This window comes from Hylobates moloch, unplaced genomic scaffold, assembly GCF_009828535.3.
Source record: "Hylobates moloch isolate HMO894 unplaced genomic scaffold, HMol_V3 SCAFFOLD_10, whole genome shotgun sequence".
In the NCBI taxonomy this organism is placed as follows: domain Eukaryota; kingdom Metazoa; phylum Chordata; class Mammalia; order Primates; family Hylobatidae; genus Hylobates; species Hylobates moloch.
The window spans coordinates 103,200,906-103,215,034 of record NW_026652285.1 but is presented as its reverse complement, the minus strand read 5'-3'; the positions used below and the strand labels follow the sequence as shown (position 1 = coordinate 103,215,034).

The 14,129-nt window shown below is 53.0% G+C and overlaps 1 protein-coding gene and 1 pseudogene across 3 annotated transcripts in view; one reads left to right on the top strand and one right to left on the bottom strand.

The window, feature by feature from the left end:
• The window catches only part of LAMC3 (laminin subunit gamma 3), an 85,215-nt gene that overhangs the window by 61,857 nt on the left and 9,229 nt on the right, over window positions 1-14,129 (bottom strand). For all 3 annotated transcript variants that reach the window (XM_032165438.2, XM_058445976.1, XM_058445977.1), the window contains exons 2-3: window positions 5,506-5,810; window positions 21-151 (exon numbers count right to left, since the gene is read on the bottom strand). In XM_032165438.2, the coding sequence (XP_032021329.1) occupies window positions 21-151; window positions 5,506-5,810 (436 nt within the window). The remainder of the gene's footprint in view (window positions 1-20; window positions 152-5,505; window positions 5,811-14,129) is intronic.
• Window positions 10,778-10,916, top strand: LOC116476034 (small nucleolar RNA SNORA31; annotated as a pseudogene).

The window sequence follows — 14,129 nt, the reverse complement described above, 5'->3', positions numbered from 1 at the left end:
GCCTCCCTCCTCCCTCCTACCTGCCGCCCACAGAGAAGTCGGACACGGCGTAGAAATAGGACTGGAGCACCTTGGGATCCTTGAAGATGTCGTCCCCAAACGTGTTGAGCCGGTCTAGAGAGATGAGGAGTTCGGTGCTGGTGACCCACTCCTGGGGCAAAGGGGAGAGGGCGCCATCAGCGGGTTCCGGAGTATTTAGTATTTACCCCCATCGCTCTGCTGGCAGGTCCAGCTGGCTGCCCTGGGAGCTCCTGGGACACAGGAACAGGCCGAGCTCAGGCCAATTCTGAGAACGCTGCAGAAATAAGGAGGCTGTGCTTTGGGGGTCACCCCAACCTGGGTGCTAGGCCACTGATTAGTGCAACTTCATTCAATGTCTTAGAGCCTCCATTTTCCCATCTGTGAAATGGAACAAAAATAGCACCTCCCCTACAAAGGTGTCTGGAGGAGGGTAGCCAGTGTCAGCGCTGGCTGTGAGGTCGGGCCTATGGTTAGGAAGCAGCTGAGGTTTGGGGGGGCAGGGCTCAAAGCAGCCCACTGAAGACCCCGTTGTGCAGGTCACCTGGCTTTCCCCAGCAGCTCCTACACCCCATTCCAGGGATACAGCTGGGGGACGGTATGCCCCTGCAACCTTCTCCCCTGCTCAGTGGGACCTGGCATGCTGCAGGCCCGGGTTTCTTGGCTTCTCACATGCTGAGGGTCAGGCTCCTGTGGACAGGTCACCTGTCCCAGGTGACATCTCTTCCACGAGAGCAGGGACTTGTGGCCCCTTGTTCTCGCTGTTTCCCCGGCCCTGGACTCTGCCTGGCCCTAGCAAGCACTTGATAAATACCTGCTGATCCCTGAATGAGCAGCTTCCCCATGGAAGAGTGTGGAGGGGAAGTTAGGGAAAGCCCACGTGAAGACTGACATTTTCATCTGCCTGCTGTTATCATCAGCAACGGCTACAGCTGAATATTAATCAGCGTTTTGATTCCACCCAGGAGCCCCTGCTTTAGCAATCAGGCCCATCAGTACAGAAAATGAGCTCCTGGCAGGCCGTCTTTTTGCCCCAGCATGACTCAGGCCAGCGGCCCCTCCTGCTCCCCCAGAGCTCGGCCACGGGAGCTACTGCCGGGGACCCAGGGCCTCTGCCAGAGGATGCCTCGGCTGGGGAGAGGGGTCCAGCACCTGAACACTAAAGTGGGAGCCTCTGCACCGCTAAGCCCGTGCTTGAGTTCGCAGGCCCGGATCACCCCAGGATGCACTTCCCAAAGGTCAGCGTGCATTCAGGGATCTGGTTAAAGTGCAGCTTCTGATTCAGAGGTCAGTGGTGGAGCCTGGGAGCTTGCGTTTCTAACAAGTGCCCAGGTACTGATGCTGCTGGACCGGCTGCTGGACAAGGAGCTAAGGTGTGGGGTGGGGAAGCCCCGCAGTCCAGAGCTGAAGGTGCTGCGGCGCTTCCTTCTCCAGAAAAAAGTGCCACCTGGAGAACTCAAACCAACTGGATATCAGAGCTAGGAGGTGCAGCTGCTGCTGACGCATATTGTGTGGTTAGGGCTCGGGCCTCACGGTAGCCCTGGAGTAGGTATTGTTATTAACCCCATTTAGAGATGAGGAGACTGAGGCTCAGAGAGGGTAACCATTCTGTTCCAAGTTGCACAGCCAGTGCATGGCAGAGCCAGGATTCTGGTCTAACTGATCCCAGGGTCCCAGCTTTAACCACGAGGCTGGTCTGCCTTCCTGTGTCTATCCCAAAGCCCTTATCATGCCAGTGGGGCCCAGAGATGGCAATGACCTGCCCAAGGTCTCCCACCTCTGCTTCCTGGCCTGTGACCCGATCCATCAGTCTGTAAGGACAATGGCAGTAAAGGAATGGGGTCAAAATCTCTGAGACATAGGATGGACGCTGGGAGGGAGAAGCCTCAGCCTCAATTGCAGGGGGCCTGTCTTGATGCCTTAAAAGTCATTTTAGGGCCCGGCGCGATGGCTCACACTTGTAATCCCAGCACTTTGGGAGGCCAAGGCGGGCAGATCCCTTGAGACCAGGAGTTCAAGACCAGCCTGGGCAACATGGCAAAACGCCGTCTCTACTAAAAATACAAAAATTAGCCAGTGTGGTGGCACACACCTGCAATCCCAGCTACTTGGGAGGCTGAGGCAAGAGAATTCCTTGAACCTGGGAGGCAGAGGTTGCAGTGAGCCAAGATCATGCCACTGCACTCCAGCCTGGGCAACAGAGTTAAACTGTCTCAAAAAAAAAAAAAAAGTCATTTTAGGGCAAGCCCCACTGAACCCAGGCACTGGAACTCCACCTTACGCTACCAGTGGGTGCTGAAGGTGATTTTGGATGGGTCCCAGGACCCAGGCCGTAGCATTAAGGACAAGCAGGAGGTGGACAGCTTGGGCTCTATGTCCAAGGGGTGCTCAGGCGGCCCCTCAACTCTGGCGGTCTTACTCTGCAACAGCCAGGTCGGCCTTCTCCTCCAAAGTCTTAGGCCCTTCCATGGGGGTCAGAGGAACCCAAGACTCAGCAGCCACATCCTTCCTTCCAAGCTCTGTGTCCTCTGAGAAAGCACCTGCCCCCTAAATGTGTCCAGAGGGAGCATGAGGAGAAAAGAGCAAGGTAGACTTGCCTCTCTCTGTCCTGCTCTGCTCTTGGTTTCTGTCCAGAAGCAGCAGGGGAGATATTTCTCAAAAGGTCATCTCTCCATCAGGGACAGTGTCCAGAACACAAGAGGCAACAAGAAAGAAAACCTCCCACAGCCAAGGGTGTCCCCGGGGTGGTGGCTGCACAGACACAGGTGGGAGCGGGGGCCGGCCCTCCCTGCCTGTCTTCATCTGACCCCGGCTGATGTTGTCTAATCTACAGAGCTTTGGAGCCCCGTGGAGAAGAAATTGTAATTTGTAAACAAAATCATGGTGACGTGTACATTTTTAGTGGGACAAGCAGGGCCTGGACGTCTAGAGATGTGATTCTGTGTGATAAAGGATTCGGTTTGCCCAAAGAGGGGCCTGGCCCTTTGCCCTGGATCCTGGGGAGTGACCTCCATATCCTTGGATGTCCCACCTGATAAGAGTGTCTTCCCTTGGGCCACACAGAACTGACTTCACTTCTGGAGGGACTGGAGACAGGTCAGCCACACAGGTAGTCAGCTGTGTCTACACTGCCAGCCTCCAGTAAAAACCCTGGACTTCAGGCCAGGTGTGGTGGCTCACACCTTTAAGCCTAGCACTTTGGGAGGCTGAGGCGGGAGGATCACTTGAGCCCAGGAGTAAGAGACCAGCCTGGGCAGCATAGTGAGATGAGGTCTCTAAGAAAAAAAAATTATTTAAAAAAAACTCTGGCCTTCAAAGTTGGCAGTACTCTGCGCACTCTGTCACATGTGGCTCTGGGGAAATATGTGCTGTGCGTGTGACTCCACTGCATTGGGAGAACAGCTGGAAGCTCAGAGCCTGGTCCCTTCTGTGACCTGGCCGTGCGCCTCTCCCCTGGCTGATGTGAGCCGGTAGACTTTCATTGCAAAAAATTGCAGCTCTGAGCCTCACAGCTTTTCTGAGTTCTGTGAGTCCCTATAGCAAATCACTAAGCCCAAGGGTGGTCCTGGGGACCCCGACACAGCCGGCTCTGTGTGTTCTCATGCTGCACATCGCTGACAGAATGCAACTTCTTTTTGGGTCTCGGTGTCCCCTCTGGAAACAGGATTCTAACCCTGGTTCCCTCGTTATCCCAGATGGGCAAAGGAGACGCTCTGAAAGTCTGGAGGGGAGGAGAGGGCAGGTTCCCTGGGTTTAGGCAAGTCTTGGGTCTGAACCCGGGGAAATGGACTAGAGCAGCGGTCTCCAACCTTTTTGGCACCAGGAAGAGGTTTCGTGGAAGACAATTTTTCCATGAATGGGGTAGGCGGTGGTTTGGGATGAAACTGTTCCACTTCAGACCATCAGGCATTAGATTCTCATGAGGACACGCAACCCAGTTGCTCCTGGGAGAATCTGATGCCGCGGCTGATCTGACAGGAGGCGGAGTTCAGGCAGGAATGCTTGCCTGCCCGCGCTCACCTCCTGCTGTGTGACTCGGTTCCTAACGGGCCATGGACCAGTACCGGTCTGCAGCCAGAGGTTGGGAAACTGTGGACTGGAGAGCCACCCAACACACTTGCGTGTAGATGAACAGCTATGGACACACAGCAATGTGGACACAGATGAGTGCCGATCCCGGCAGGTCCACACACCTGGGTGGACCTACGTGGGCTGAACTGGAGGGCCCTGAATGGACCGACATGACGACAGGCCTGCCGTCCTCTGTACCGTGAGGACAAGGGCGGGGAGCTGTCATGCACGCGTATCTCCCGAGTATGGGTGGGCACGTTCTACGCGCCAAGCGCTGCACTGGTCACAGTATGTGTGTTCCCGCTACCCCACAGCAGTCTCTCCAATGTGGCAGCCACTGGCCACATGTGGCTAAGTTAATAAAATATTATTTTATTAAATGTATTATTATTTAATAATAATGAAATATTAATAAAATATGAAATCCAGTTCCTCAGCTGTGCTGGCCACATCTCATGGTGGCTGGTGGCACCACATGGGACAGGGCAGCTAGAGGCGCTTTCCGTCATCACAGAAAGTGCTGCTGGTCGGCGCGGCCTTACAGCGTGGGACCCAGGGCTCTATGACTCCAAAGCCCATGTTCCTGTCGCATTTTGCCATTTTCATAGGAGCCCTTGGAGACACATGGGCAGGCCCTGTTATTAATTCACAGGAGGAGGAAGCGAGCCCCCTCGGCGGAGAGTTCCGGAAAGAACACCGGCCAGGAGTCTGGACACTCAGGTGCTGGCCTGGGCCCTTCCACGCCTCATTTGTGCCCCTGGAAAATGCCGTCCCCCTCCAGGCCTCAGCTTCCATGCCCATAAAAGGAAGGGGCCAGGTGGGTTGGCAGCCCTCACAGGCTCCTGGGAGCCACAGGGCTCTGCCCCAGGAGGCCAGGGAAGGGACAGCTCTGGTCCACTGAGCAGCCCATCTTCCCTCTGGTTCATTAGCGGCATCCACAGAAGACTTAGGTGCAACAAGGCTTCTGTGACAGAAAACTTGAAAACCATGGGGTTTGGGGCCAAGGGCAGTGGCTCACGCCTGTAATCTCAGCACTTTGGGAGGCCGAGGCAGGCGGATCGCTTAATGTCAGGAGTTCAAGACCAGCCTGGCCAACATGGCGAAACCCCCGTCTCTACTAAAAATACAAAAAAGAATCAGCCAGGCGTCATGGCGGGCACCTGTAATCTCAGTTACTTGGGAGGCTGAGGCAGAATAGCTTGAACCAAGGATGCAGAGGTTTCAGTGAACCGAAATCGCACCACTGCACTCCAGCCTGGGCGACAGAGCAAGACTCAGTCTCCAAAAAAAAAGAAAAAGAAAACCATGGGGTTTTGCAGGTCCCCCACCCCGTGTGTCCTGGCACATCAGACCCTCCTACTGCCGTGACCCACTCCCAACCCCGTCCCGACCCCCCAAGCCCCGCTCCTCTCTGACCTGCAGCCCAGGGCTCTCCTCAAAGTTGTAGGCGCTGGGCCGGCCCTCCAGGGTGGAGAAGGCCACATTGCCCCCACTCAGCGGGGAGATGTCGCTGAACTCAGAGGTGCAGAAGGCCACGCGCTCCTCCTCGCCGGGGCGCAGGTACTGGCCCTCGGGCCGGCCGTAAGTCTTCTGGCAGGAGGCGCTGTAGAACTGGTAGGGCTCCCATGGGCCGTCGGCGCGGCTGCGCTTGTAGATGGCGAAGCTCTCAGGGCGACTGGTGTGGAACTTTAGCCTCACATACGTGATCTCGTAAGCCTTCCCTGCAGCCAGGAATACGGGGCCCGTTTTATGGAAGGGGAGGGAGGAATGGAATCCTGGTCCAGGGAGGGCAGACGGATGCATTGCAGGCACTAGCGGGATGGACCGTTGGAAGCTGTCTGGAGCTCTGGACAGGGCATGCCACCCTCCACTTGTGATGCCTGCTGGGGCACTGGAAAGGACAATGCCCGCATGCTTCCCAAGTATTTGCTGTCCCTTTTCCGGGTCAACTCGCCACCCTGCACAGGAATCTCCACTGCAATACCCCGATGGGCGGCCACCTCTTTTTGCTCAAATATCTCCAGCAAGGGGAGGTTGCCATATTCTCAGAAAGCCTGCTCTACCATTCGAAAGTTATTTCTTTTACTACACCCCAACAAAGCCGATCCTTGCACTGTGCCTTCGGCCTCATTCCCTTGCAATGACTACAGATCTCCTAATCCTAACGAAATCCTCCCCGGACCCCTTATTGCTCCAAATTTCCCAAGACAGGTTTAAACCCACTGCCCCACAGCCTCATCTCCCACCTCAACTTTCAACCTGCTGCAGTTCAGCTTCTCTGGGCCACTCCACAGAAGACACTGTACTTGCAAAGTTAGCTCACCCACAGCCCCCCGTGGCCACAGCCAGGGGCCTCTGATCATGCCTCATTTCCTGGGCCTGTGATCATGCTCACCACCTCAAAAGTCCCCTGTCCCGGGGCCTCCATCTGCTCTCCTCTTCTTTGCCTGCCTTGGCCCCCTCCTGAGCCCCTCCGCTTGCTCCCTGAACCCCCAGCTTCCAGTGGCCTCTCCCTTCCCTGGCCTTTAATCCCACTCGCCCATATGCCCCCGACACCCAATTGGGGGATCTGCAGGCTTTAGGCACCTGCCTGCCCTGCGCTTCACCCTGGAAGCATCCTCAACAGCCGACCTGGCTCCGTCACAATGACTCAGCTACCCTGGGAGGCTGGAGTAGGAAGAATGGCTGTGGTAGAGGAAAGGATTCCTCCTCTTCCCTCATGGGATGTCAACAGGCAATGCCTAAGAAGAGAAAAACCCCGATGCGGCATTGCAGGCACAGGGCTAGGAGATGAGGATGCATCAGGGAACAGAAATGGCTCAGAGAGCGCCGGGTGGAGAGGGAGGCTGGGGTGTGGGCGCGGGAGAACTGCCGCCTTCCACAGTTTGAGCTGGGAAGTATCTGGCTTCTACGCTGAGAGTGGGTATGATTTCAATAATAAGAAGGAAGTACAGCCTGAATTTAAAAAGGCAATTTCCCCACTGCCTGAAATGCCACCATCTCTCCCCATCCTCCTACGTTTAGGACTCCATCCAGGTACCCCCTCCTCACTGAAGCCCAACTCAACCTTAAGCCCTAATCCACACCCCTGACATCCCCCCAAGACAGGGGAGGGGGCCTCCTGCAATGTGACCCCATAGCTAGCCTCCTGCAGAGTTACCTGCTCAGCGGTGGCTCCCCACGCTGGACAGAGCTCCTCACCTTCGGCACCGGGCGTCACTTTGGTAATCTCTGCCACCCCAGTGCCTAGCAAGGTGCCTGACACCTGGCAGGCATTCGCTGAGTGTTGGTACGGGAACGAATGAATGAAGGGAAGAACGGCCCACGCAGGGAGTCCCTCCCGCATCTCTACCGTTGGCAGTAGCCTCTCACTCCCCAGAGCAGCACAGAACATGCCCAGTCCCCTCCCCATGGCTGGCTTTCTATTCTCTGATCCTTCCATCCCTGGTCCCAGAGACCCCCAGGGGGCTGCCCACTGCCACCACCATCTTCCTTAGGTGCCGAGGACAAGCCACCCTAGTCCTCTGCTGAAGCATCTTGGCTCTAGGTAAGAGCTAAAAGGCTGGGTGCAGTGGCTCATGCCTGTAATCCCAGCACTTTGGGAGGCCGAGGCAGGTGGATCGCCTGAGGTCAGGAATTCGAGACCAGCCTGACCAACATGGTGAATCCCCGTCTCTACTAAAAATAAAAAAAAAAACCAGGCATGGTGGTGGGTGCCTGTAATCCCAGCTACTCGGGAGGCTGAAGCAGGAGAATTGCTTGAACCTGGGAGGTGGAGTTTGCAGTGAGCTGAGATGGTGCCATTGCACTCCAGCCTGGGTGACAGAGCAAGACTGTCTAAAAAAAAAAAAAAAAAAGCTAAAACTTCTTTCTTAGAAGAAAACAGAGGAGTAAATAATATTTGGGACTTTGCACTAGAAGAGCCTTCTTAGAAATGACACCAAAAGCACAGGTAACAAAAGAAAAAATACATAAACTGGACTTAATCAAAACCAAAACTTCTGTCCTTCAAAGAACACCACTGAGAAAATGAAAAGGCAACCCGCAGAGTGGGAGAAAATAGTTGCAAATCATATATCTGATAAGGGACTTATTCAGAATATATAAAGAATTCTTACAACTCAAAAAGACAACCCAATTAAAAACAGACAAAGGAGGAGTAGCTTGCTTGAGCGCAGGAGTTCGCAACTAGCCAGGGCAACATGATGAAACCCCATCTCTACAAAAAATATAAAAAATGAGCCGAGCATGGTGGCCCGAGCCTCCAAGCTACTTGGGAGGCTGAGGTGGGAGGATCCCTTGAGCCTAGGAATTAGAGGCTGCAGTGAGCCATGATCACGCCACTGCACTCTAACCTGGGCAACCGAGTGAGACTCTATCTCAAAAAAGAAAAAACAAAAACGGCAAAGGTTTTGAATAGACATTTCTGCAAAGTGGATACATGAACGGCCAAGAAACACAAGAAAAAATGCTCCACATCATTGGCCAGCAGGGAAATGCAAGTTAGAACCGTAATGAGATCCCCTTCATACCCTCTAGGCTGGGTAGCATCAACAGAAATAATAACAAATGTTGGTGAGGAAGTGGGAGGATTGGAACCCTCATATACTGCTGATGGGAATGTAAAATGGGGCAGCCACTTTGGAAAACAGCCCAGCAGTTCCTCAAAATGTTAGACACAGGGTTATCACAGGACCCAGCAATTCCACTCCTCAGCATATACCCAAGAGAAATGAAAACATATACATCCACACAAAACGTACATATGGATGTTCACAGCAGCTTTCTTTGTAACAGCCAAAGAGTGGGAAGAACTCCAATGCCCACCAACTGATGAATGAATCAATAAAACGTGGTATATATCATACGATGGAATATGATTAGGCTACAAGAAGAAATGAAGTGCTGACACACGCAACCACAAGAATGAACCACGAGAACGTTAAGTGGCAGAAGCTAATCACCAAAGACCACATCTTATGGGGTTCCACGTAAATGTCCAGAATAGGCAAATCCACAGAGATAGGAAGGAGACAGGTGGTTGTCACAGGATAGGAGTTCAGGATGGGGATCGGGGGGAAAACAGAAAGTGACTGCTAATAGGTACAGGGTAATAAAGGTGTTCCAAGCCGGGCTTAGTGGCTCACACCTGTCATCCCAGCACTTTGGGAGGCTGAGGCTGGAGGATCGCTTGAGCCCAGAAGTTTGAGACCAGCCTGGGTAACACAGCAAGATCCTCTCTCCACAAAAAATAAATAAATAAATAAGAACAAATTAAAAAATTAGCTGGGCGTGGTGGCTTGCATATCCCAGCTACTTGAGAGGCTGAGGTGGGAGGATGGCTTGAGCTCAGGAGGTAGAGGCCACAGTGAGCTGTGATCGTGCCACTGCATTCCAGCCTGCACAACAGAGTGAGACCCTGTCTCAAAATAAATAAATAAATAAATAAATAAATTCTAAAATTGATTGCGGTGATGGCTGCACAACTCTGTGTATATACTAAAAACCACTGGATTGTATAGTTCAAATGGGTAAATTATATGGTATGTGAATTGTATCTCCCAAAGCTGTTATATATACTGTGCATGTTATTGTGGTGTTATGATAGATATCAGTTTTTGGACTGGGCATGGTGGCTCACACCTGTAATCCCAGCACTTTGCGAGGCTGAGGTGGGAGGATCACTTGAGCCCACGGGTTTGAGACCAGCCTGGGCAACATAGTGAGACCCTGTCTCTCTAAAAAAAAAATACATATATATATATATATATATGCGTGTTTTCATCCACAGCTCCCGGCTCATGATTCCCATAGCCCTCCTTATGGTCTTTTGTTAGAATTTTGGGTGTGTTGGGCCTCAGGGGCAAGCCTCTGCCTTCTCCTGCCCTCCTTTTGCTCTAAAGTTTCCCCAACATTTTTTGACTGTGGGTCTTAAGACCCTCCAAGAGGGTCCCACCCTACACCCAGGGGAAGCAATGCTGATGCATGAAGCGTCCATAAAAACCCAAGGACAGGGTTCAGGGAGCTTCTGGATGGCTGAACACGGGGAGGTTCCTGGAGGGTGGCACCCAGGGAGGGCATGGAAGCTCCTGCCCCTTCACCGTTCCTCACCCTGCTCATCTCTTCATCTGTGTCCTTTGCAGTATTCTTTATAATAAACCGGTCAATGTGTTACCTTGAGTTCTGTGAGCTGCTCCAGCGAATTGACTAAACCCAAAGAAGGGGTCATGGGAACTTGAAGCTAATCTGTCAGAAGTTTCTGAGGCCTAGACTTGTGACTGGTGTGTGTGGCAGAAGACAGCCTTGGGGACTGAGCCCTCAACCTGTGGGATCTGATGCTATCTCTCACTAGATTGTGTTGGAACTGAATTAGAGGACACCCAGCTGGTACTGCTGCTTGTTGTGTGAGGGAGAACCCCACGCATTTGGTCACAGAAGTCTTCTGTGTTGACGATGGTTGTGGTCTGAGAGCAGAGGCAAAACACAGTTTGAGGAGTTTTTCCCTACACAGTTATATACACTTATAATTGGACCTCACATCCATTAGGATGGCTATTATCAAAAAAACAGAAAATAACAAGTGTTGGCAAGGAGATGGAGAAATTGGAACCCTCGTGCACTGTGGGTGGGAATGTGAAATGGTGCAGCCGCTATGGAAAACTGGTGGTTCCTGAAAAAACTAAAAACAATGCATCTATTTGACAGCCCCAGAGCAGTTACCGTCTGCTAAGGTTTCCACTACAGATGCAAAAACAGCGTCCCTGTGCTTTCTCTCTGCCTGCTTTCTGCTTTCTGCGGCAGCCGAGATTGAATAGAGGAATACAGGAAAAACCATGGAGAGAGAATTTTTGCAACTCGAGAATAACCTTGTAAGCAGTGAAGAGCCTGGGTTACTCCAAACAAGAACCTACAATTTGAGTTTACACGAGAAGTGCTAGGAAATATCCCCTACCATCCTCAGCTGGTTGATTACACTTACAAAAGCTTAAAGGTTAAAACTAATTAAAAGCAAGCCAGTGACTCTTTGGTCCATCTGGGGAGAAAAAAAAAAAAACACCAAAAAACCTAAGAATAGAATTGCCATATGATCCAGCATTTCCACTTCCGGGGATATACCCAAAAGAACCGAAAGCCAGACTCCATGTTTGTGTTCTACGCATTTGGGGGAAAAAAAATAAAGGCACCCTCCTTCCTCCCTTAGTCTCTCTATGCACCAAAACAAGAAGCTGGTGAATCACCTCCAACCTCAGCGAGTGACCTCAGTATTCATCAGATCACTAGCCCATTCTCTGGAATATTCCTTGTGTTTGCCCTCCTCTCTGTCATTCTCTCAGCCCCTCGTCTGTTCCCTTATTGCAATGTCTGGAATGCCCTGCCACCTCTCTTTGCAAACATGTAGACATGTCTCAGTCATGTTTCGGCTCAGACTGTACCTCAGAATCCTTCTTAACACAAAGCCCTAGGCAACACTCAATCCAAGGAAAACTGTTTGGTCTCCCCAGGTTAGAGGAGAACCTGGCAATCTTTTTGTTTTTTTAGACTTGGCAATCTTGATTCATATTTGGGGCTTAGACTTAGTGCCAAGGTGGGAGGGCTGTGATGGAGCCTGGTTCAGCCAGGGTCTTGTGGTATCTGGCATTATGGCCATGGGGAGTCCCCAGCTCCTCACAGGGAGTCACCACACCCAGAAGTGCCAACGGCTTGGCTGGGAGAGGAAGAACAGGAACAGTGGGTGGCCAGATGGGGCTCAGGGACCCTGCTGGGTGTGACTCCCCTGTAGGCTGGGAGCAGCTCACCCACCTGGTTCTAATGCTTGAGGCGGGCAGGGCAGCCTCACCCATGCATTCCCAGCTCAGCTTTCCGCCCCAGCCCCTCCCGCCCCACTCGCTAGGCCACTACTGCCCAGATGGCTCCAATTATAGGGCTTTGTTTTGTTTCCATTTTCCCAAAATAAGCCTCTTCGTACTGAGCTCATTCTGCTTGGTCAGTGCCGGATGTGGGCCGGCTTGATTTTATGACTGTCCCGGTGTCATTCTTGATGGGCTTTATGTTCCAGCTGGCTGGAGAGGACACAGCTTGGCGCTCCTGCTGTTTGGCTTGGGCGGTGCGGGGCCCGGCGGGGGGAGGCTCTGCTGTGCCCAGCTGCTGGCTCAGCCAGCAGGTGAAGACTGGGAGGGGGGTGGGTGGGACCTCCATGTCTCCATAGGCACCAGCACCCCCTTCACCCCCTTCCTAGGCAGCCCCTTCTCTCTGGGTCCCCATGGACTCCTGAGTAGGAGGGCACCCTGGTTTTGAGCAGTGACTTTGGGCATGACACTGAGGAAGTCCTTCTCCTCCCTGAGCCTGACTCCTCACTAGTAAATGAAGTGTTTGGGGATCTCAGCCATACCGTATGGGTAAAGTACTTGGCAAAGCACCTGGCACATAGCAGGTGCTCACTAAATGCTGGCTAGTGTGAAACAGAGACTCATCCAGGGATCATGACTTCCAGGCACACTTGGGACAGTGTGATCCACACTGTCAGGACTGCCTGCTGTCTCCACTCTCACACTGGATTATAAACTCCTTGAAGGTACAAATCCTGCCTCGAGTCTACTCATTCATCTGGCAAGCATTTACTGGGCACCTCTTGTGTGCTAGGTGCCATGCTCAGCTATAAGGATTCATGGCACCTGCCCCAAGGGGAGGTTACAGGTAGGGAGAGAGAGGCAGGTCTTGTTTTTGTTTGTTTGTTTGTTTTGAGACAGTCTCACCCTGCTGCCTAGGCTGGAGTGCAGTGGCGTGATCTTGGCTCACTGCAACCTCCGTCCCCTGAGTTCAAGCCATTCTCCCGCCTCAGCCTCCTGAGTAGCGGGGATTACTAGTGTGCACCACCAAGCCTGGCTAATTTTTGTATTTTTGTAGAGACGGGATTTCACCGTGTTGGCCAGGCTAGTCTCGAACTCCTGACCTCAAGTGATTTGTCTGCCTCGGCCTCCCAAAGTGCTGGGGTTAGAGGCGTGAGCCACCGCGCCCAGCCGAGACAGGCAGGTCTTTACAGAACAGAACAAAGTCACCCAGGGAGGCTGTGGGGGCATCGACAAGGCACTCAAACCTATGGTTCCGAGGATGAGCAGCCATCAGCCAGGGAAGGTGAGGAGAAGGTGCATTCCACACCAGGCAGGACGTTGGCAAAGCTGTGGCCACCTTGTGGTGAAGCCCATATGTAGTTCAGGCTGGCAGGGGCATGGAGTGGGAGGAGGTGGTGAGAAGTAAGTTTGGGGCATGTGGTCCAGTAAGCCGGTGAGATGAGCAGGGGTGCATGGGAGCCAGACAGGCGAGGAGAGCAGAGGGAACAGAATTCTAGGCATAGAGAACAGCATATTGGGTGGCCTGGAGGTGAGGGAAGCCAAGTACTCCCGAGCAGTGTCACCACCAGCTAACAGGCAAGGATGACATCTTGGCTCGGCTTTCCTGATAGGAACACAGCTGTCTCAATCACCAAGTAGCCTCATTAGCCCCTGGAGCTTGTGAGGGTCTGGGCTAGGGCTGCAGATTTTAATTCTCGTCGCTGTTTAAAAGATCTTGAGGGCCGGGCGCGGTGGCTTACGCTTGTAATCCCAGCACTTTGGGAGGCCGAGGCGTGCGGATCACGAGGTCAGGAGATCGAGACCACGGTGAAACCCCGTCTCTACTAAAAATACAAAAAATTAGCCGGGCGTGGTGGTGGGCGCCTGTAGTCCCAGCTACTCAGGAGGCTGAGGCAGGAGAATGGCGTGAACCCGGGAGGCAGAGCTTGCAGTGAGCCGAGATCGCGCCACTGCACTCCAGCCTGGGTGACAGAGCGAGACTCCGTCTCAAAAAAAAAAAAAAAAAAGATCTTGGGGACCGGGAGCAGTGGCTCACACCTGTAATCCCAGCACTTTGGGAGGACGAGGCGGGCGGATCACCTGAGCTCAGGAGTTCGAGACCACCCTGGGCAACATGGTAAAACCTCGTTTCTACTAAAATACAAAAAATTAGCTGGTCATGGTGGCACACACCTGTAATCCCAGCTACAC